The 25,054-nt window shown below is 49.1% G+C and overlaps 1 protein-coding gene across 1 annotated transcript in view; it reads right to left on the minus strand.

Annotated features, from left to right (window-relative positions):
* Window positions 1-13,266, minus strand: part of LOC119966296 (insulin-like growth factor-binding protein 4) — a 162,897-nt gene extending 149,631 nt beyond the window's left edge. The window contains exon 1 of the mRNA XM_038797770.1: window positions 12,748-13,266. Coding sequence (XP_038653698.1) covers window positions 12,748-13,096 — 349 coding nt within the window. The 5' untranslated portion in view covers window positions 13,097-13,266. The remainder of the gene's footprint in view (window positions 1-12,747) is intronic.
* Window positions 13,267-25,054: the final 11,788 nt, after the last annotated feature.

A 25,054-nucleotide genomic window follows, 5' to 3' on the forward strand; every position in this document is an offset into this window, starting at 1 on the left:
CCCAAAACATGTGCGCATGATTCGCTGGTCCCCGCCCACACCTCTCACACTCATCTGCTAACCCCTGAAAGAACCCACTCATTCTTGCCCGAGTCATATGCACCCTGTGCACCACCTTAAACTGTATCAGGCTCATCCTTGCACAAGAGGAGGTCCTGTTTACCCTTTGCAGTGCCTCAGTCCATACTCCCCAATGGATCGCCATTCCCAACTCCGCTTCCCATTTCTCCTCGAGCTTCACCACCTGCCCGCCTCCCTGCTCCCTCAGCCACTTATATATATCCCCAATTCTTCCCTCCCCTTCCACATCTGGAAGCAGCAGTCGCTCCAGCAGGGTGTATCCCGGAAATCTAGGGAACCCCTTCCAGACCTTTCGTGCAAAGTCCCTAACCTGTAGATACCTGAACTCACTACCCCTCGGCATCTCTACCCTCTCCCTTAGCTCCTCCAGACTGGCGAACCCTTCCTCCAAATACAGATCCCTCACCATGACCAGCCCACTTCCCTCCACTTCCTGTATCCACTATCCATCCCCCCTCGGCTCAAACCCATGATTCTCACACAGCGGCATTAGCACCGACATCCTTTCCACCCTAAAATGCCTCCTCAGCTGATTCCATATCTTCACCGTGGACTGCACCACGGGGCTCCTTGAATACCTACTCGGAGCCATTGGCAATGCTGTTGTCACCATAGCCCTCAAACTAGACCCCTTACAAGATTCCTCCTCCATCCTAACCCACTCTACCCCTTTTCCTTCCCACCACCGCCGCACCTTGTCCACATTCGCCGCCCAATAATAATGAAGCAAGTTTGGCAACGCCAACCCCCCCTGCTGCCTCTACCCCTGTAGCAGGGTCCTCCCCACCCTCGGCACCTTCCCCACCCATACAAAGTCAGAGATGATTCTTTCCACTTTTCGACAAAAGTGGTATAAAGATTTAGTATCTTTAGTATAAAGATCGGGAGAGCTTGAAAGATAAACAAGAACCTCGGCAGAATATTCACTTTCACCACTTGGACCCTCCCCGCCAACGTTAAGTGCAGTGTATCCCACCTCTTAAGATCCTCCCTGGCCTCCTCCACCAGCTTCGTTAAGTTCCACTTATGGAGCCCCGTCCATTCCCTCGCTACCTGAATCCCCAAGTACCTAAACCTATCCTTCGCTACCGTAAATGGCAACCCCCCTAAATTAGCCCACTGTGCCAGCTCATTCACCGGGAATACCTCGCTTTTCCCAACATTCAACTTGTATCCCGAGAATCCTCCAAACCTCCCCAACAGGCCCATAATCCTTCCCATACTCTCCAACAGATCTGAAACATACAGCAAGAGGTCATTGGCATAGAGCAACACCTGATGCTCTCTCTGTCCCCTCATTATTCTCTGCCACTCTGCCGACCCCCTGAGAGCCATCACCAATGGTTCTATGGACAGCGCAAACAGCAGCGGCGACAGCAGGAACCCCTGCCTCTTACCCCTGTGTAAGTCAAAGCTTTGTGAGCTCATATCATTCGTCCTCACCCTCGCCCTTGGAGCCACATACAGCAACCGCACCCATACCACAACTCTCAGCCCAAACCCAAACCTTCCCAAAACTTCGAACAAGTACCGCCACTCCATCCGATCAAATGCTTTCTCCGCGTCCATGGGCACCACTACCTCCGGTACCAGAGCTCTCGAGGATTCATCACCACATTCAACAGCCGTCTTATATTACTCGCGAGCTGCCTGCCCTTCACGAAGCCTGTTTGATCTTCTGCAACCACCCCCGGGACACAATCCTCCATCCTCTCCGCCAACAAGTTAGCCAATACTTTCACATCCATGTTCAATAGTGATATGGGTCTATAAGACCCACATTCCGCTGGATCCTTCCCTTTTTTTGGGATTAGTGTGATTACTGCCTGCTTCATCGCCTCCGGCAACTCCCCCTTCTCCAGTATTTCATTAAATGCCCCCAACAGATGTGGTGCCAGGTCCGTCTCAAATTCCTTCTAAAATTCTGCCGTGTACCCATCCGGCCCAGTGGCTTTCCCCGACTTCATACTCCTGATACTATCCAGCACCTCCCTCAGCCCCCGGGGCTCCTCCAACCCCTGCCTCTTTGCTTCCTCCACCTGGGGAAATTCTAGCTCTTCCAGAAACCACCCCATGTCCCCCTCCTCACCTCCTGGATCTGCCTCATAAAGTCCCTGGTAATACTCTCTAAGTGCCTCATTTGTCTTCCCTGGCTCGGACACCATATCCCCAGCCCCAGTCCAGATCTTCAATATTTCCCTGGACGCAGTCTGCCTCTGCAGCTGGTGCGCCAGCATGTGGCTCGCCTTCTCCCCATACTCATATTGCACCCCTCTTGCCCTCCGTAGTTGCCCTACCGCCCTCCCCAATGTCAGCCTGTCAAATTGCCCCTGCAACATTTTCCTCCTCGCCAATCCCTCCATGGTGGGCATCCTCGAATATTCCCTGTCCACCTCCACTATCCCGCTCACTAGACAGTCATGTTCCGCCCTCCTTTATTTGCACGAAACGTAAATGAGATCATTTCTCTTCGAACCATTGCCTTCAGTGCTTCCCAACAAATGCCCGCCGACACCTCCCCATTCTGATTGAACTCCACATAATCCCTAATTGCCAACCGCACCTTATCACAAAAACCTCCATCCGCCAACAAACCTCCACCCCAGCTTCTGCGCTCATCCCGTACTGAACCGAATATCCAGCCAGTGGGGTTTATGGTCCGAGATAACTATCCCCGCATACTCTGCCCCCTCCACCCCAACCAAAATCTCCCGACTCACTACAAAGTAATCAATCCTCGAATACACCTTACAGACGTGTGAAAAGAAGGAATACTCCCTGCCCCCTGGGTTCTGAAAGCGCCATGGATCCACCATACCCATCATCTCCATAACCCCCCAGTTCCCTTGCCATTCGTACCCTACCCATCGACCTGGGGCTTGATCTATCCACCCTCGGCTCCAGGACACAGTTAAAATTTCCTCCCATGATCAACTGGTACGTGGCCAAATCCAGGATTGCTGCAAGCAACCCCCTCATAAAACCCACATCATCCCAATTTAGGGCATACACATTTACCAACACAACCAGCGCCCCTTCCAATACCTCACTGACAATCACACATCTCCCACCTGGATCCCTCACCTCCTTCGTACTCACAAATCCCATTTTTTGCTCATTAAAATCGCCACACTCCTCGATTTCAAATCAACCCCGAATGAAAAACCTGCCCGACCCACCCCTTCCTTAACCTAACCTGGTCCTTCACACGGAGGTGTGTCTCCTGCAAAAAGACAACCCCCGCTTTCAAGCTCCTGAGTTGCACGAATACCCGTGACCTTTTTAACCGGCCTATTCAGTCCCCGGACGTTCCACGTTACCAAACTTACCGGAGGCTTGCGCCTCAAATCCCCTCTATCTCGTCTCTCATCTTCCCCACTTAACTCCTGCCCCCTTAATTCCACTCTGTACCTAGCCCATCCCAGATGGCCCCTTTCTTCGCCCTTCACCATGTCGTCTCTCACCCCCTGCCGTATCGCAGAACCCCCCCCCGTCCACCCCCGCTTTTTCCCTTCTCTTTCTTCCCCCCACTTCCCCTTTCCCCCCTCCCCCCGGCCACCTCTCTTGGCCTTCTCCCCCACCACCTCATTTCCGTTCACCAGCATAACCTGTTAGCGTAACTGCCCCTGCCCAAAGGCACATCCTAATAACCTCCCCCTCTCTCACCCCCCCCCCCCCCCCCCACCCCTCAGCTCAAAGAAGAAGGCCTCCTGCTGGCCTTACCCTCCCCCACCCAAACAACAACCTCTCCTGAACTCCAGGTAGCCTTCTCCAAAAGCAAACAAACAGATGTTAAACACAAACAGTCCCATAAAACAGGAGGGGGATGGGAACATCCATCCCTACATAAACTTTTCTCCCCTACAACTCCTAACAATCTCAACATTGAACAGAAACCCCCTCCCACAAAAAAGGCAAAAATCCCCCAATCCCTACATCTACTTCAAACATGCTCCCGACCATTAAATAAAGCCAGCACCCCGGTTCCCAAGCATTGGCCACTCAGTTCTCCCCCAGTTCATGCTCATTAATGAAGTATTCGGCCGCTTCTGGGGTCTCGAAATAATACTCCCGACCTCCGAACGTCACCCATAATTTCGCCAGGTAGAGCACCCCAAACCTGATCTGCCACCGGTACAGCACCGCCTTGGCCTTGTTGAAACCTGATAAATCCGGACGTTATTTCCCTCCCAGTCGCAGCTACGCTTCTCCTTGGCCTACCGTAGAATTTTCTCTTTCTCCACAAATTTATGGAGTCTCACGATCACCGCCCACGGCGGCTCCCCAGCTCGAGGCTTTTGCCTCAGAGACCTATGCGCTCGGTCCACTTCGGGTGCCTTATCTAGCACCCCTTCTGCAACCAGTCCCGCCAGCATCCTTGAGACGTAACTCGTGGCACTCACACCTTCCACTCCTTCAGGCAGGCACACCATTCGCAGGTCCTGCCTTCTCGAAGCATTCTCCTGCTCCTCCACCTTTGCCCTCAGCGTTTTACAAAGGTCTCCTAGGAGCCCCACCTCCGCCTCCAGAGCCACCACACAATCGCTGTGGTCCGAGATCACTCCTTCAATCTCCCGAATCTGTGACCCCTGCAACTCCAAACACCTCTGCCACAGCTTCTGCAATGGCCTTTGCCTGATCCTCATGCATTTCCTTCCTCTGTTTATGGAATTCCTCCTTGATAAAAGTCATCAGTTCCTGTATCTGGGGCCTTACAGCTTGCCCCTCCCCGCCTGCATGCTGGAAGAGACTGACTGTGAAGCACAAGACTGTTTCAACTTTCCAGCCAAACCTCTCACTGTTTCCTGCCGGGCCCGGTGATCAGAAGACATACCATTCCAAGAGTAAACCACTCCTCTAACATTCACCTACTCCTTTTCATTAAAATTCCACCTGGATCTGGGTAGAAAGCGCCCTTTTATGTGACTTTGAACAGGAACAGCCGTTTATGTGACCAATCACTCCATGGTCACAAGCGGAAGTCAACTTTCAGTAAATTAGTCCTTCTGCCTATTCTACATTTTAGTATATTTACAGCTTCAATTAAACATAGAATCCACAATCTAACCAAATTGCAACAGAGCCCCAAGATGAGCGCGTTTAGCCGGGTGCTTACTGGCACTCACAGCACAGAGAAACACCACGCTATCTATTGGGACTTTGTTGCAATCCGGGTCTCTGCGAGGAACGCCCCACCGAGGCCACACTTACTCCCATTTTCTGCACTGAGGAGCTCAGTGGAGCCGGAACTCCTCGGTGCAGGAAGAGATAGGGTCACCATTTTTAAATGGCATCCCGGTTTCCCGACCACCCTCAAAGCCCCAAATCACCTAGAAGGCGGTCCTTGGTCCCTCCACACTCCACCTGGACAGGGCAGGGCAGAGCACCTCCCCCTCTCAAATGCTGTTCCATCTGGTTCCCGTTTGTGGGGATCAACACTGGACAGCACTCACCTGAGGTCTCTGAGACAACGGGGTTAGATCCCCAGGGCCTCGATAGATCCGGCAAGTGCATATTAGAGTTAGACTAGCTGTCATGCACTAATGTGCAGATTTGCCAGACACTGAGTCACCCACAATGGGCGGGATTCATATCACAATGTCTCCCATGATCCCGTTAGATCTTGCAAGGTGTGGGGAGTGGGTAGATCCCAGAAGAGGGATCTCCTGGCATCTACCGGCCAAGCCACACCACACTTTGTGCGCAACATGGGCGCTAGATCGCACCCAGAGTCATTCAGTCTGCGATCATGAGGGAATTGGACTCGTATCTGAAAAAGATGCATGTGCAGGTCTCCAGGGAGAAGATTGGTGTTGGGATACTGGCACTCAGTAAATTGCTCCAAAGGTGAGCTGGCAAAAACATGACATACTGGAAGACTTCCTTCTGTGCTGTAGCAATTCTGTGATTCTGTAATTCTGCGTCAGGTTATGAGATTTATCATATTTCAGGCCATTGGAATGCAGGAAGTCAATGGCAATAACAGTACAAAACAAGTTCAATTCGGAAAACCATCAGTTTTGGTTAAAGAAATGCAAAGTTTCACAACAGAAATTATCAATAGAGAATGACTGATAAGTGAACACTTGATATGGTAAACACAATGCGTAAAATAGATTAGTAATCTGATGGTAACAGACTGAATCACGCTGATTTCGATGCTTCTCTAATCCATAGCTACTGCACAAAATCTGGTACAGCTATAGATTCTAATCAACCACATACCTGTCAAACACTATGCAAGCACCAGGGAACCACCATCAGTACAAATGCGTTACAAAAAAGAAGAAACTGGGTGAAATTCTCCATTTGGGAGACTAAGGGCACGATTCTCCCAAAAGTGAACAAAGGACTGGATTCTCCCGCTGCAAGAATGCCATGGGCGAGTTGCGTACAATGGAGAACTCGATTGACATTGGCCGGGATTCTCTGGTCGTGGCCGTAGATTTCTGTCTAAAGTCCCCTGACGTGCACGTTTAACCACGTGTTTCCCGGCATTCACAGTGCTGACAAACACAGGGCTGTTCAACGCGACTCGCATTGTATAAGGGGCCTGAATGGGGAAAGCACGGCTGAGGCCGTACATAGCCCTGCTTTGAAGAGTGGAGTGCTCCGCTCTCCGTAACTCCCCAGTGTAGCAAGAGATTGGGGCGCCATTTAAAACTGGCGTCCAGGTCTCCGAGGCCCCTGAAGCAATCCCCAAACTCCCCTCCTGTCTGAATGCTCTATGGGAGGGTCCCTGCCCCATGCGTTTCCCCAACACCCATGCCGGGCAGCCCCCGGCCCTATTGCACATACGCAAATGCAAGCTTGACAGTGCCAACCTAGCACCCTGGAATGCCCATGCCAGCTGACAATGCCACCTGGGTGTCAGGTTGGCACTGCCAGGGTATCCAGGTGGCACCAGAAGTTTCATGGCACCACACTGACCTAAGGGCATGTAGCCAGGGGTCTCCGATCCCCTGATAGACCCCCACGAATGCCGTTCCATTTGGTTCTAATTTGTGGGAACCAGGACCAAACAGAGCTCATCTGATATCCTCGAGGTGAAGGGATTCAATCCCAAAGCCCCAAGTACTTCAGGAATCTGCACATTAGAGTCAGACTAGCTATCTCGCTCTAATATGCAGATTTGCCAAAACGTGATCCCGATCACAATGGGTGGGATTTACATTGCAACGTCTCACGAGGCCCAATTGGATCTCACGAGGCGTTGCAAGCCAGATTGTTCATGGGAGCAGTGTCTCCCGGCTTTCATTTAAATGAAATGAAATGAAAATTGCTTATTGTCACGAGTAGGCTTCAGTTAAGTTACTGTGAAAAGCCCCTAGTCGCCACATTCCAGCACCTGTCCGGGGAGGCTGGTACGGGAATCGAACCGTGCTGCTGGCCTGCCTTGGTCTGCTTTAAAAGCCAGTGATTTAGCCTAGTGAGCTAAACCAGCCCTTTGGCCATGCTACGCCATGACGTGCTGCTTTTCCGGTGCAGTGTGGCAGTTGGATCGTGCCCTAAGTGTTCACGCTGGGACTAAATAGCTTGCGGTTCATGTTCCCATTGGGAGCGGTATTTCTGGAGCAATTCAGGTCATATTAATCGGCCAGCATTCTACCCATGTGAATCTAGAGCAATTCTTATTCCTGCCATTGTCGGATTCCCTGGGGTGGAATTGGCATTGGAGTGCTTGGCAAGCTGGGGATGTTTATAAGCACTCCACACATCACACACTTTCATTCCAGCCAAGAAGATGGCCCAGAGGAGAGCTGCACCACATTTCGCGGAGGTTGATAGAATGTTGGATGCAGTGGAGGAGAGGCGGGATACCACCAGCTACAGACCCCCAGGCAACTCGCCTCCATGCATCTCGCCATGTCCTTTATATGTCCCCAAGGAAAAGATGGCCCATAACAGAAGGGCTTGGGAGACGATTGGCAGGGCATCTTGGACCTCGATGCTTTCACCCACAGCTGGCAGAAGGCAATGGAATTCTCCGAGGGGGTAAAGGAGAGAGATATATTCGAGGTGGAGGTTGGCATGCGCCAACCAAGTGAGCTCGCAATGTAGAGTAATGCTCCAATAGCAAATGAGGCACGCCTCTCTCCCAGCCCACTACTTCCCAAGATCTGACCATGTGCCTTATCTTTTGTCTTGCAGGATCACCATCAGACCATGCCGGCCCATCTGGGACACCTCGCCCTCAACCGCAACCCCATCACACCCCGAAGGACCAGTCCGGGGATGGCAACGACTTCTCGGCACATCATTCACTGCACCCTCCACATTCGCAGAGACTATCACCTCGGTGGGGCATTTTAGTGAAGAGGTTCCTGGTTCACCAGTGGGTGGAGGTAGGAACTCTCGAGGGAGCGGACAGTCGGAGGTCTGCCAGATCCCAGGAAGCAGATGCAGTCAGGACAGGTTTTGCGCTTCAGAGGTGGAGATGCAGACACAAAGCCAGAGTCTACAGGAGGGGGGTATCAGTGACTTTCCAGTGCCTGCAGGTGTAGCTGGAGAAGTCCAACCGCCTTCAGTGCAGGAGATCGTACCGACAATGCGTGGTACCCAGATCAACACTGAACAGGTGACGTCTGCGGTGGAAGCCTTGGGTCAAGAAGTCCAAGGCTTGGGGCACACTGTGCAGCCAATTGCTGAGATCCAGTAACAGGCAGCTATGTACTGGGCTCACATGGACATTGCTGTGGAGCTGCAGAGCTTGGCCCAGTCACAAAGCGCATGGCTGAAGGCGGTGAGAGCGTTGGCAGGATCTGACTGGCCTGGGTCAGTCATAGATGGACATGACCGAGGCACAGAGGGCCATGCCTCATTCACTGAGGGATGTGGCCCAGTCTCTGTGCTCCATGGTTGAGAGCAACGAGACCCTGGTGAAGATGAGAGCGGGTTTCCAGGACTGGCAGTGCCAGATGATGCTGGAGCCTCTGGAGCCCACTCCTGTCTCACCTCCATCCCATTAGTTGCCTGGGGGATATCGAGCACCAGGGAGGACGAAAATATGAGGCCTGTGCTGGTTTCTCCCACAGGGGAGGTGTTGGAACACCTCACTGCTTCTGAAAAACCCTCACACTTGACACTGGCACATCTGATGGGCAGTGGGCAGAACAGGTTGGCACCTCGTCACCTCTGACACCCAAAGGTCGGCCAGGCTCATCCAGGGCTAGGTCCTGCAGAGGACGGCCGCCAAAGACATCTCGGGTCAGATGGCACAATACACAGTCCGCCACCTCCACATCTGGGGCTGGATTCTCCCCTACCCGGCGTGACGGAGGGTCCCAGCATAGGGGAGTGGCACCAACCACTCAGGGGTCGGGCCTCCCCAAAGGTGGGGAATTCTCCCCACCTTTGGGGGCCAGCCCCGTGCCGGAGCGGTTGGCACCAGAAGACTGGCGCAAAAAACCGGCGCCCCCGGCAGTGGGCCCTGATTGCGGGCCAGGCCGCCGTGGGGGCATCCCCCAGGGACAGATCCCCCTGAGCCTCCCCGAGAACCCCGGAGGCCACACGCAGAGCCAGGTTCCGCCAGTAAGTACCAGGTCTAATTTACACTGGCGGGACCGCCCTAAAACGCGCAGCTGCTCGGCCCATCGCTGGCTGGTGAATCGCCAGGGGGCTGCTGCCAGCGGCCGCCAGCCAGCGCGGCGCGATTCTCGCCCCCACCAAAACCCCGGTGCCGGAGAATTCGGGAGCCGGCGGGGGCAGGATTCACACCGGGGGGTCGGAGAATCCCGCCCCTAGTGTCCTGTCTCCAACTGCAATCAAATTCTGCTAAAAACTAAAACTTAAAACCCTTCCGACCATTTATTAACAATCGTTGCTACTTCTATTTATTCTTCACACCGTAACCCTGACTGTGTACAATAGAAACACGGTCAGAATTTAAATCAACCCCCACAGATACAAACACCTTTTTCAAGCATGACTTAAATAGAGGTTTTACCCTTCCAGGCATAGAAACATTAAATTAAATCCACTTAAAACTGTACCTTATTTCTAATGTTTATCAATACAAATATAAATCCCTTGTTTTCCTAGCAAATTATCCCTTCTGTCAAAATTAATCACCTCTCACTTCTCTGTGTTAGATTTTGTCCATTCGGTCGCTTGTGTGGCTCATGTTGCTGGCCAATCTATAAATAATGTTCTGTTGCAGTGAATTGGTATCATCAGCTAATGCTGTACAAATTAGGGTTGCAACTGCGACTTTCCTGATCTGTGTGGTTCATTGAGCAACCCCCATTGGTTCTTTAATTTCCTGTTCACCTTAGAGTGGTTGTCCTTAGATTAAAGCTAATAGTCGTCTGTACCTTCAGTAATAATTCTGCTTGAATCCCATTTGAAAGAACTCGTATCCAAATTCTGCATCACTGTTAATTATGGACTGTTCATTTCAAAATCTGACCAAATTTGCATGAGTTAGTATATTCAGAGTTGCAGATCTGTCCACCCTTGTGAAATAACATACTGAGAAGACATACTGGGCGGGATTCTCTCAGCCCGGGGCCAGGCCAGAGAATCCCCGCGACTGGCGCGAATCTTAACAATTTAAATTACTTCCAAAATACTGACATTCAGTGTCTCCTGGCTGTTTGAAAATCCTGAATCATGGGCAGGATTCTGTGATCCTGAGGCTAAGTGTTGACGCCGTCGGAAACGCCGTCGCGTTTCTCGATGGCGTCAGCACGGCCCCAGGATCAGCATTTCAGGCCAACATGGCACTGCAGCGGTTCACGCAGCTCCAGCTGCTGATCCTGTCGTGAACTGAGCGCTGCTGGATCCGCGCATGTGCAGTGGCACCGGCGCCAACGCACACATGTGCAGGGCTACAGGGGTCGGCGCGGAAGAAAGGAGGCCCCCAGCCAGAGAGGCCGGCCCGCTGATCGGTGGGCTCCAATCACGGGTCAGGCCACATCAGTGCCCCACCCCCCCGGGGTCGGACCCCCCCCCCCCCCCTCTCCACAGGCCAACCCCGGTTCCTTCAACGCCGAAGTCTCGCTGGCTGAGAGCAGATGTGAACAGCGGCAGTGGGACTCGGTTTTTTTACGAAGGCCACTCGGCCCATCCCGGGCCCAGAATCGGCGGTGAGGGGGGCCCATAGAGCGGCCCCCGACCTGCGTCGCGCCAGCCACACCCGGCGGCGGGGCGCGATTCGCGTCAGTCGCGGGGATTCTCCGGCCCGGCCCCGGGCTGAGAGAATCCCGCCCAGTATGTCTTCTCAGTATGTTATTTCACAAGGGTGGACAGATCTGCAACTCTGAAATATTGTGAGTCCTGATCATTTTTCAGAGGAGTGAAAAGAGGCTTGGGAATCCTCATGATTCGGGAGGTCCTTATATCTCTGTATGCATCAGCACCTTTCATCTTAAATTCTGAAATTCCATAAAATGCCGGTGAATGCCATGTTGTTCCAGCTGTGTATGTGTGTACATGGGGTGAGATGAGGAATGGATAACACCATAACAGGATTTAATAAGAACAGAAACATTGTGCTAATCTTTTCTGACTATAAACAAACTTTTGAAAAGCATCTGGCTCTAATTTGGCTCGCTCAGAGATCATAATTTTCAAATATATTAAACAAAAAGGTCTGCTTTTCTTTCTTTTATTTAGTGTGCAGCTTATGACTTTTAGGCACTGTTCCATGAAACATTCCTCATACCACATTCTGCACAGAGAGAGAACTGTATGAGTGAACTCAACAAATGTACATAAATGATGACAAGTATGATACAAGTTTCACTACCTGCGGGGGTAAAGATCAAATAACTCAGAAACGAGAGAGAATCAAGCTATTTAGTTGCTGTGAGCAATGAAGTAGATCACATCGCACTTTTTACCTCCACTTCGACATATTTATGTTGGTTTAAATGAACCTAAAATATTCCTTCCTTGCAATTTTTTAATAGAAGTCTATAAATTCTGTATTGCATTCAGCAGAATTGAATATACTATTTCCCTACCATAGTTCTGTTTATTAAAGGTGTGTTTCTCATTATTTCTCTGGAATGCAGCAAATTAAGCATGTATTTGAAGATGCATTGTCATCAGGAACATATAATCTGTAAACTAAACACTCCTGCGGTCAAACATCAGCGAGATCAAGGCTTCAAACACTAAATGATTCTCATAACACCCCTTTCAGCTTTTATGATTTATTATTACTTCAACATTGTGACATTTTACAAAAGGCTTTGGAGAGAGAAAGAAAGACTTGTACTTATATAGCACCTTTCCTGATCACCAGATGTCTCAAAGTGCTTCACACCCAATGAAATACTTTTGAAGTGTAGTCACTGTGCAATGCAGCAGTGTGGCAGCCCATTGCAAAGCAAGTTCTCACAAACAGCAACAGAACAATGGCAGGTTAATCTGCTTTTGCGATGTCAATTGAGGAATAAATATTGGCCAGGACATCAAACTATATTTATTTTCTATGCAATTCCTTCTTCTTTTGTGGGAATTTCAGGCAAGCAAACCAACAGTGCACCTTTAAGGGTTATTAAAGTAATTGTACCAGCAGTTGTACATTATCTCCACATATTCTAAAATTCTAGCTGCAGTCGTACCAGTGTATTACCGTATTGCTAAGAGCAAATAATTTATTTCATTCTAGGTCAGTCCTTTCCACCAGCATATCTTACATGCATTTCTCATGGTTACCTGCTTGTACTGCTTGAATCCTTTCAATCTCAGTCAGCTCCATGCAGATGCCCCGTCCTTGCATGAGTGTCTCCAAGGGTTTGGATTCCTCGAGCTGGGGGAAACAGCGGAGCCCAGCTCCACAACGTGCCGTGTACACCCCACATGGCTGGCCGCGAGACAATGCGCACATCCGACAGCAGCCACAGCCGGGCTCCCTCACCACCTCCTCTGTGCAGGTACCATCCACGGGTGGGCAGTGTGCCAACCTCTCTTCGGTGCAGGGCAAGCAACGGATCGGCCCAGATGCCTCCAGCATGGCCGGTGAAAGCAGCGCAAGCAGAACGCTCCAGTACTTTAAAAGACACATCGAAACACAGTAAGTAAACCCAATGGAGAAAAGGAGCGTGCTCACAATACCTAGTCTCGCTGAGGGCAGTCAGGATTATTTATACAATGGTTAGACTAGTTAGTGATAAATTCCGGTCAGGACTCTGATTAGCTATTCCTTACATGTGGGTGTAATCGTACAGCATGAAGTGGAAAAATACTTTCGCTGTGTCTTCAATACATAGTTGTACCAGTAGGAACTTGAAGAATTGGGTTATAGCCAAAACAACATAGTCGTGACTTGACATTCTATTTATCCCAAGAAGCAGATGGATATATAGTGATAACTTCATTACTTTTCCAGCAATAAATCTGCCCTCCTTGTACTTCACAGTACAGCAACAGTGACAGGGAACACTAACACACCTTTGATCTCGACAATGTTTTCATTTTGAAAAAGAAAACTGAAGTAAAAACGATCGCTAAGTATTGAAGTCGATGCAATAGAATTTAAACTTAAATTAAATATCCTATGGCTGGCAGCTGACTTCAGTTGTGTTGGAAAATATTTTTGCAAGACAAAAATCACTGGATGGTATGGTTAGCAGGATTAAAACGCTGTGCTGATGTTTGAAAATGACATTAACTACGGCAACATTTTGTTTGAATCAAGGCCTTTAAGGATCAAGAGTATTACTGGATGGTCCCCTTGTTTGTTGTTTTCAATTTTGATATTGAACAGAACCAAGCACAGCCTTTATGACTAAACGGAATAGCACTCCGAATGAACATGTTTGTGTTCGCATTGGATGGTGCTATATATTTCATATGCATATGTTTTTATTGAATTTAAACAAATGTCACTCCACTTTTTGTGCTTGGTGGTAAAAATGTACAATGTGTGGTCAATATGGGGGGAGCAATTTTAATGGATTGATACAATGAGGACGGGGTAGGCCATTCAGCCCCTCTATCCTGCTCTACTACCTAATTATATCACGGCCGATCTGCATCTCAACTCCATTTTCCCATCCTTACTCTTTATCCCTTGATACCTATACCGAACAGGTATCTATCTATCTCACTCTTAAAAGTTTGAATTTTCCTATCACCTTCTGCTGCTTGGTGGAGAGATCTTTGGGCAGCACGGTAGTATAGTGGTTAGCACAATTGCTTCACAGCTCCAGGGTCCCAGGCACGATTCCCGCTTAGGTCACTGTCTGTGCAGAGTCTGCATGTTCTCCCTGTGCATGCGTGGGTTTCCTTCGGTGCTCCGGTTTCCTCCCACAGTCCAAAGATGTGCAGGTTAGGTGGATTGGTCATGCTAAACTGCCCTTAGTGTGCAAAATTGCCCTTAGTGTTAGGTGGGGTTACTGGGTTAGAACATAGAACATAGAACATAGAACAGTACAGCACAGAACAGGCCCTTCGGCCCTCAATGTTGTGCCGAGCCATGATCACCCTACTCAAACCCACATATCCACCCTATACCCGTAACCCAACAACCCCCCCTCCCCCTAACCTTACTTTTATTAGGACACTACGGGCAATTTAGCATGGCCAATCCACCTAACCTGCACATCTTTGGACTGTGGGAGGAAACCGGAGCACCCGGAGGAAACCCACGCACACAGGGGGAGGACGTGCAGACTCCACACAGACAGTGACCCAGCCGGGAATCGAACCTGGGACCCTGGAGCTGTGAAACATTTATGCTAACCACCATGCTACCCTGCTGCATGTTATGGGGATAGCGTGGAGGTGTGGGCTTGGGAAAGGTGCTCTTTCCAAGAGCCGGTGCAGACTTGATATGCCGAGTGGCCTCCTTCTGCACTGTAAATTCTATTAAATCTTACTCCTGCATGCCCCAGCTCTAATTGTAGGATTATGAACTCCCCTCACCATTTCTATCCTATCAAGTACTTTTAAAGTTTGAAAACACCTGAATCAGGTCACCCCTCAATCCTCTGTAATCAAGGGAAAACAAGCCAAGTTTATGTAACCTAATCTCAGAAGTAGTCATTTGGTAGTGCAGAACTTGAAAAAGTTGAAAAAGAGACATGCTGAACCTTTTCATCTTGCACTCATCAGATCACTTTGCAAGAATACCAAAATCATGGAAAACTCAGCAATTTATTATGCATATGAAGAAAGTGCTGATTGGTTGTCAAGTGGACTTGGATTGGTCGGCATCATCATGGAGAATGCACCAGTTAATGGCGATGACCGTTAACTGCTAAGCATTGTTTGAAATTTAAACCAGACATCCTGCCGCTGATTAGTCCAGACATTGCTCTGAGAAATGAGTCAGCGAATGGCTGTCATTTATTTTGTTTAGGTGGAACAGATTATTTCTGTCTGCAAAGAACAGGGTCCTGTGTATTACTCTATGTAGCTTCCAGTGCACCACTCAAAATGAGTAATGTGCTGTATGAATTTCAGTGCTAGTGTGAGGCGAAGTATATCAGCTATGCTTTCTGAAGATTGGTACCTCTATCAAACAGTACAGTTCCTAGTTTTTCACCACTTCGAAGACTGATTTATATTCCTTGATTTCAAAGTGGATGACTCATGTTTAGCCCCATTGAACCCCATTTGCCATTCTTTTTCCCATTCATTTACTCTTACTATTGACACTGTATTTCTCGTAAATCATGAAGATGCTATTCTCTATGTTGTGCTGCAAACTGCAATTTGGATCATATTCAGTGGTCACATATTAAGAATATCCCCTCCTATATTGTGACTAAGAGTTAGAGACATAGAATCCCTACAGTGCAGAAAGAGGCCATTTGGCCCATCGGGCCTGCACCGACCCTCCGAGAGATCACTCTATCTAAGCCCACTCCCCGCCCTATCCCTGTAACCCACATGTACGTCTCTGGACACTAAGGGGCAATTTCTTTAGCATGCTCAATCCACCTAATCGGCACATCTTTGGACTGTGAGAGGAAACTGGGGAACCCAGAGGAAACCAAAGCAGACACGGAGAGAAAGTGCAAACTCCACACAGAGAGTCTCCCGAGTTCGGAATTGAACCCAGGTCCCTGGCATTGTGAGGCAGCGGTGCTAACCACTGTGCCACCATGCTGCCCTGTGATTTATCACAAGAGTGTGAAGAATCTATTTGGACTATGTCCTGTATTAGTTTACCAAAGTGATTGTTTTAATTCAGGAGAAACTCCAATCTTGATAAGGCTGAGATGTGTGGGCAGGGAGGGAGGAATTTCTATCAGGAAAGTTTGGGTTGCCCTGTAGCTTGTGGAGTTTTTACTTCATAGTACGTGTAGATTTTCTTTGGCAGGTTCCCTACACCTGGAAGTCAGTTTGATTGACAGACTTGCATTCCAATTGAATGGGAGCACTCCCAAGCATGTTGCAGCAGCAGCTAAGCAGTTTGCAGGGGTCAGTGGGAGTATGGGAAGTGGTAGGGAGCAGATTCCAATGCACATTCCCATGGAGTAAAATGGCGAATGCAGGTGTGGAGGACTGTAAGGAGTGGGAATCCTGGGGACATAGAATTGGAGGGAAGCACTTATCTTCTCCCAAATCTGTTTGTGCCTCCCTTCAGCTAACGGGTTTAGCAATCCCTCGGAAATGCATCTGACCTGGGTTAAAATGACAAAGCAGGTTTAAATTTCAGTCTGCAGCCTTATTACAATACTTATATGAAAAACTTTAGTCCTGAGTGCCTGCTAAATCTGAAAATAGCAGATGGGAGATAGGTTGGGGTCAGATTTGAGACTTTTAAACTTTCAGACAGTAAAAAAATGCACTCCTTGTGCCCAAAGTTTCAGCAGAATGCGGTAGTTTTGACCTACTCCTGTAGATGGGCTGCACTGAATGGTATCTTGTTGAAGCCGCTGATGCAATGTCGAGAAGATATACTGGAAGTATGCAGAGTAGGCAGATCATCATGTCTGCCACTGTGGAACGCTGTCATTTCCAACTTCACCTCTTCAAATGCAGCCCTCTCTGACCTTTCTTCATCTTAACACTGTTGAAAATATGTTCAGTAACAGAAAGGGACTTACGAACAGTGCTATTTAAAGTGGTTCATCAACTACTAGCTGAGTTGCTGATTATTTTTTACTGGTTTTGTTTGATTTTATTGAAGAGCTGGATTATAAGGGGCTGGTTTAGCACAGTGGGCTAAACAGCTGGCTTGTAATGCAGGACAAGGCTCGCAGTGCGGGTTCAATTCCCGTACCGGCCTCCCCGAACAGGCGCCGGAATGTGGCGAGTGGTGGCTTTTCACAGTAACTTCATTGAAAACTACTTGTGACCTAAAAGTATTAAAAAAGCAGCAGCAAGTTCTGACCGATGACCAGGGTGCTGAGGAGGCCAGATAGCTAGACAGGTAGACAATGAGCCAGCACAACTGCCAAGGTCATTGGCGAGCAGAGCTCGAGTGAGGTGCGAGGACCGACGAGGCGCCGATGGTCACTGAGAGGAGCAGCACTTCAGGGCCTGTTGACCAGGCCAGCCGCACTGAGGAGGGTGAGGCAATGTGCCGAGGGTGAGTCGAGGATGCCAGATAGCTAGGCAGTCAGCCAGTGAGCCAACATAACTCCGAGGTCATCATCGAGCAGAGTTCGAGGTGAGGTGTGAGGACCCAGGCGGTGCCGGCGTTCTTTAAGGGGAGCAGCGGGGAGACTTGACCCCCAGGCCAGGGGCTAAGATGTACTGGGCAAATGAGGGCAAGGTGAGACCAGTTAACCAGCAAGGCAGTCTGAGTCAGCAGCGAAACGAGCCAAGGTTGTCACGATCAAAAGGACCACCAACAATTGAATCACCAGGTGATTGAACCCCAGGCCAGGGTTGAGGAAGACTGGGCAACCGTAGGTGAGGTCATATCATCACCAGGCAACCTGAACCAGCAACAAGACAAGGTCATAAAGTTGAGCAGGGGAAATTCAACCCCAGGGCTGAGAAGGGCAAAAACAACTTGCTCTTCTGGAAAAATCATTTTCCAAAATCAAGAAAGATGAGTCATTATGAGGCGACACTATCAATCTGGTAGTCAAAAACCCAGAAAATTGAAGGCAAGGCAAGAGGATGAAGCCAGGCAAAAAGATAGTTGTCATTTTATTTTGGAAAAATCGAAGTATTGAGCAGTGCACAAATTGCACATATATTCTCATCCATATGGGTGAATTATCTGATGACTTCAATTCGCCGATTTCCGGAGATACCACATTGCCTGAAAATTTGAACAAGAACAAAGGGCATGGTAGCACAACTGCTGCCTCACAAGGACCCAGGTACAATTTCAGCATTGGGTGACTGCGGAGTTTGCACATTCTCCCCGTGTCTGCATGGGTTTCCTCTGGCTGCTCCTGTTTCCTCCCACAGTCCACAGATGTGCATTTTACCTGGATTGGCCATGATAAATTGCCCTTTATTGTCCAAAAGGTTTGGTGGGATTACAGAGATAGGATGAGTGTGTGGGCCTAGGTGGGATGATCTTTCGGAGTGCTGTTGAAGAATCAACGGTCAAAATGGACACTTTCTGCACTGCAGGAATTCTATGATTCTATGAACAACGATAAATTTGAAATGGGGAGGAACTACAAGAAATCCCTGATTCTTCTGCCAAAGTGAGGGAAAAACCTACCCTGAAGAAATTACATCGTGGCAATAATGTGTTTGACCGGGTATGATAGAATATTTCATACTAAATAAACCAGAAAACATAGGTTAAATGGAAAATTTGAGAAAAGACTTTGAGGTTGGAGGCTGAAAGCAGTTTCAAAGTCATCCTATGTCCCATTTTCTGAAGATGAAGGGAAATTGGTTGACTTTTTTCTGAAATCTGTTAGGCAGTCTACTGCTACGTTTGCAAATGATTCCCTGACCCAAGTAAAGAGAAACAAGCATTTGTCGACGGGTTCTCTCACTGGAGAAATGTTGGAAGAGATTTTGCTGATCATGAAACTTCCGAAGCTCATATTAAAGCAATGTGGGTTTGTTCAAAAATGTAACTTATTTGAAAGAATTGATTCTGCATTATCGTCTCAGTTTGAAAAGAAGTGTTCTTACTAGAAACATAGAATTTACAGTGCAGAAGGAGGCCATTTGACCCATCAAATCTGCACCAGCCCTTGGAAAGAGCACCCTACTTAATTCCATGCCTCCACTCTATCCCCGTAAACCCAGTAACCCCATCTAACCGTCACTAAGGGGCAATTTAGCATGGCCAATCCACCTAATCGACACATTTTCGGACTGTGGGAGGAAACCAGGGCACCCAGTGGAAACCCACGCAGACACAGGGAGAAAGTGCAAACTCCACACAGTTGTCCGAGGCTGGAATTGCCCAGGTCCCTGGAGCCTTGAGGCAGCACTGCTAACCACTGTGTCACCATGCCGCCCGTACTGGATGCAAATGCTGCGAAGAGTTGTTGTCACAGTCAAGCTGTTGTCTTCCTGGGGATTACCTCTAAAATGGGTCAAGTCGAAGAGGTAATTTTTTAGCCTGCCTTGAATATCTCAGTGAGCATTTGAAAAGTTATTGTGGCTCAGGTAAGACCAGCTTTTTAACGCACAGAACCTATAACTTCATCACTATCCAGTCAATCACTAATCATCTCTTCAATTACAGCCACAGGCCAAAAAAGGAGAAAGAACACCAGCAGCTAGGCTAAAGGCCCAGGCACCAGACCACCACGGCACGGTAGCACAAAGGGGGGGGGCGGGGCCGGGGGGGGGGGGGGGGGGGGACACAGTAGCACGGTGGTTAACACAGTTGCTTCACAGCTCCAGTGTCCCAGGTTCAATTCCCGCCTTTGGTCAGTGTCTGTCTGGTGTCTGCATGTTCTCCCCATGTCTGCGTTGGTTTCCTCCGGGAGCTTCGGTTTCCTCCCACACTCCAAACATGTGCAGGTTAGGTGGATTGGCCATGATAAATTGCCCTTAGTGTTCAAAACGAGTCGGGTTACTGGTATATGGGGATAGGGTGGAGGTGTCGGCTTGGGTAGGGTTCTCTTACCAAGGCTCAATGCAGACTTGATGGGCCGAATGGCCTCCTTCTGCACAGTTGATTCTATGACCAATGATCTAAGGGGCAGGATTCTCCGACCCTCCGCGCCAGAATTGTGCCCGGCGCTGGGGCAGAGAATAGCCGTTCACGCCGGATCTCCGGCGCAACGGCGCTTCTGCGATTCTCTGTAGACCCACCAGTTGCGCGCACACGGTCGACACAGCGCCGGTCTGGGGCTGCTGAAGGAAGCCCCTGCGGCGATTCTCCACGGTCGACCGGCCGAACCCCCGCCGACGCGGGTTACATCTGGTACCACCTGGCGGGAGCTCGGACCACGGCAGTGGTGGTGGTCCTGGTGGGGGGTGGGGGTTATCTGACTCGGGGGGGGGCCTCAGCGGTGGCCAGGCCCACGATTGGTGGCCACCGATCGGCGGGCCATCGCAATCTGGGGAGGAAACTACCTTACTCCGCGCGGGCCCGCCATGTCAGCGGCGCCTGCGCCAAAGTGGGCGCACACCTGCTTGCAGCTGCCGTGCCCATGCGTGGCCGTGAGGTCTGGCAGCAGGACCCCTCCTATAGCCAGAGCTGTGGGACGCACACCAGGGCCCTGCAAGACCCCTAGAAAACGGAGAATCACCCCAGACTTTCAAGAAAAAAGTCCAGAGTGATTCTCGCCCATTTTCCCTGCAGGCATGGGGACTTAGTCCCCAAAAGGGAGAATTCCGGCCGCAATCTATGATCTATGATCGATGAGGATCCTGAGGACCCACTAGATTCTGAGATGTGTCTGCATTCACCTGCACCATTCACCAGCCAGAGAGACGCACACCTCGATGGGACCTAATTTAGTGCAGGCTCTGGCTACTACCTGGTGAGCACAGCAGAAATTCAGGTCCACAGTAAATGGAGGCAGTGGCAGCCAAAGGCACTGGCACTCAGCGGACTGCTGGAGGCCAGGCTTTAGCTGAGCATGAGCCTGATGATGAGCCTCTGGGATCAGCCCTCAGAGAGATTTTGGTGTTCCAAAGACAGTTAAAGGAACAGCAAGCAGGGTTGTCATAGTACATCCGCAGATTAGAACGAAGGATGGACGAGACCCTCCATGCTATGTCTGATGTTGGAGCGCCGACATGTCAGCACACCAAGATCACCATTGGAAGGATGGCATCCACCATGGAGACCTTGGTCCAGAAGTTTATGCTGGATCTGCGCTCAGACCTGCACAGCATCACTGTAGCCCTGAATGGGATCCATAAATGGCTATGCAAAGGAGGACGGTGCATGTTGATCTACACAGAGGCAGTTGCATAATAGGATTGTCTGGAGGCGTGGCATAATGGTATTGTCACTGGACTAGCAATTCAGAAACCCTGGATAATGCTCTGGGGACCACGATTCGAATCACGCCACGGCAGTTGGTGAAATTTGAATTGAATGTTTAAAAATTGGAATTAAAAGTGTAATGATTACCATGAAACCACTGTTGATTGTTGCAAAAACCCATCTGATTTATTAATGTCCTTTAGGGAAGGAAATCTGCCATCCTTACCTGGTCTGGCGTACAGGAGACTCCAGATCCACAGCAATATAGGTCCCTCTCAATTAGGGATAAGCAACAAATGCAGGTCCAGCCAACGATGCCCACGACCAAATATAAACAAAATCTCCTTTCAGGAGCCCTTACTCTTCAAGGATGGATCGTACTCCAGCACAGGCAACATCCTGGTAAATCTCCTCTGTACTCAATCACATCCTTCCTATAATGTGGATTCCAGAACTGCACACAATACTCTTGCTGTGGTCTAAACAATGCTTTATACAGTTCCAGCATAACCTCCCTGCTCTTAGACTTTATGTCCTGGCTAATAAAGACAAGTTTACCATATGCCTTCATCACCACTGTATCCACCTGCTCTGCTACCTTAAGGGAGCAATGCATATGCACACCAAGGTCCCTCTGATCCTCAGCGTTTCCCAAAGTCCTGCCATTTATCATATATTCTCTTGCCTTGTTTGTCCTGCCCAAGTGCATCACCTCACACTTATGCACACATGACTTTGCCTTGGTCTGACTTCAAACCTACAAAAATGAGTTTGAATCATAACTGCCCTCTGTAAATGGCCTCGCAAGCCACTTGATTCAAGGATAATTAGGAAGGGGCAAAAAATTCACCAGGTCGGAGAATCGCCTGGGGCCGGCGTCAATCCCGCCCCCGCCGTGTCCTGAATTCTCCGTCACCCGAGATTCGGCGGGGGCGGGAATCGCGCCACGCTGGTCGGCGGGCCCCCCGCAGTGATTCTCCGGCCCGCAATGGGCTGAAGTCCCGCCGCTGACAGGCTTCACCCGCCAGCGTTGATTAAACCACCTACGTTACCGGCGGGAGCAGGAGGCGCGGGCGGACGCTGGGGTCCTGGGGGGGGGGGACAGGGCGATCTGGCCCCGGGGGGTGTCCCCACGGTGGCCTGGCCCGTGATTGGGGCCTACCGATCGGTCGGCGGGCCTGTGCCGTGGGGGCATTCTTTTTCTTCGCCATGGTCTTCACCATGGCAGAGGCGGAAGAGACCTCCTCCCCTGTGCATGCGCCGGGATGACGTCAGCAGCCGCTGACGCTCCGGCGCATGAGCGGACTTACGCCGGCTGACCGTAAAACCATTGTTGATTGTCGTAAAAACCCATCTGGCTCACTAATGTCCTTTAGGGGAGGGAATCTGTTGTCCTTACCTTCTGTGTCTTACATGTGATTCCAGATCCACAGCAATAGGGGCTTTTCAAAGTGACTTCATTTGAAGCCTACTTGTGACAATAAGCAATTTTTTTCATGTGACTCTTAAATGCCTGCAAGGATGGGCAATAAATGCTGGCCCAACCAGCGACGTCCACATCCCATGAACGAATAAAAAAAAACCGTGGGACATTCTACTATGTAAATGATACTATAAAAATGTGAGTCATTATTGTTATTTTTTCAAACCATTATACTGATGTATAAATATTTTCAGTTCTATTTTTCTTTAAAATTAAATAGTCACATGGAACTATATAATCATCCTCGCATCATGAACAATGTGCAGAATTTCAACCGTTTTGGTTTTTCATCAGACACCGACAGTGCCTCTGTTATCAGATTCACATCCAATTGCACATCATCTTCAATATGATTGTCTTCCAGCACAGCTGTAGCTCTTGATAGCGCATCTGCAATTACAATGTGCTTGCCTGGAGTGTAAATTAGATCAAATTCATTCCTCTGGAGCTTCGTCATCATTGGGTTGTATGCCTTAAGCAGACAACTTGTCCCCCAGAAACGTGATTTCTTTAATGCCATGTTGACACTTGGCTTTATTCAAACTTAGCCTATACTTAATACTCTGTAGTACTTTGATGAGTCGGTCTTTGCGTTCTTCCTTCATAGACCCCATACTATAATATCGTCAATGTACACACAAAGTCCTTGAATACCTTCCACAATGAGCTCCATTTCCCCGTGAAAGATTTCAGATGCAGATTTTCGAAGAAAACAGAAGCGCCCAAATGGAGTGTTAAACAGACAATGCTTTGTACTCTCTTCATCCAATTGGAGTTGCCAAAAACCCTGTGATTCATCCAGTTTTCTGAAGCACGTCACACCTGACATTTTGCTCATCATTTCTTCATGATTTGGTATTGGATAGTGTTCTCGCTTGATGTTGGCATTGAGGTCTTTCAGATCCATGCATATTCTAAAATCGTTATTGCACTTCTGAATACACAACACTGAATTTTCCCAATCTGTTGGTTCTTTGATTTTCTTAATGACCCCCAGATTCATCATTCTATCAAGTTCAGTTTCCAACCGATCCCTGAAAGGTGCTGGTACTCTCCGAGGAGAATGTTTTGTAGGTTGCGCATTATCCTTTAGTTGAATTCGGTAAGCAAATGGCAAGATACCAAAACCTTGAAAAAATTGAATCCACCGATCCACTGTGCACATTCAAAGCATAGTCGGCACTATATACTCTCTTGACTAACTGAAGTATTTCACAAGCTTCCACATGTTGTAACAATTCACGATCTGTGGCTACAATTGAAAATTTCACATTATGAATTCTATCTTTGACTTGAACTTCAAGCTTACACATGCCTAAATAATGATGTGGGGATGGCGGCATTAGACTGGGGTGAGCACAGTAAAAAGTCTTACAACACCAATTTAAGTCCAAAGGCTTGTTTTGAATCACGGGCTTTTGGAGCACTACTCCTTCCTCAGGTGAATGAAGAGGTGGGTTCCAGAAACATATATGTAGACAAAGTCAAAGATGCAATATGATACTTTGAATGCAAGTCTTTGCAGGTAATTAAGTTGACAGGTCCAGTTGGAGCAACTGGAGAGAGGGATAATCACAGGTTAAAGAGGTGTGAATTGTCTCAAGCCAGGACAATTGGTAGGATTTCGCAAGCCCAGGCCAGATGGTGGGGGGCGAATGTAATGCGACATGAATCCAATATCCCAGTTGAGGCCGTACTCATGTGTGCGGAACTTAGCTGTAAGTTTCTGCTCGGCAATTCTGCTTTGTCGTGTGTCCTGAAGGCTGCCTCGGAGACTGCTTACCTGAAGATCAGAGGCTGAGTGCCCTGACTGATGAAGTGTTCCCCGACTGGAAGGGAACATTTCTGCCTGGCAATTGTCGCGCAATGTCCATTCATCCATTGTCATAGCGTCTGCATGGTCTTGCCAATGTACCACGCTTCGGGACATCCTATCTTGCAGCGTATGAGGTAGACAACGCTGGCCAAGTCGCACAAGTATGTATCACGTACCTGGTGGGTGGTGTTCTCATGTGTAATGGTGGTGCCCATTTCGATGATCTGGTATGTCTTGCAGAGATTGCCCTGGCAGGGTTGTGTGGTATTGTGGTCGCTGTTCTGAAGACTGGGTAGTTTTCTGCAAACAATGGTTTGTGTGAGGTTGCGCGGTTGTTTGAAGGCAGTAGTGGGGGTGTGGGGATGGCCTTGGCAAGATGTTCGTCTTCATCGAT

Source organism: Scyliorhinus canicula, chromosome 5 (assembly GCF_902713615.1).
Source record: "Scyliorhinus canicula chromosome 5, sScyCan1.1, whole genome shotgun sequence".
Lineage (NCBI taxonomy): Eukaryota > Metazoa > Chordata > Chondrichthyes > Carcharhiniformes > Scyliorhinidae > Scyliorhinus > Scyliorhinus canicula.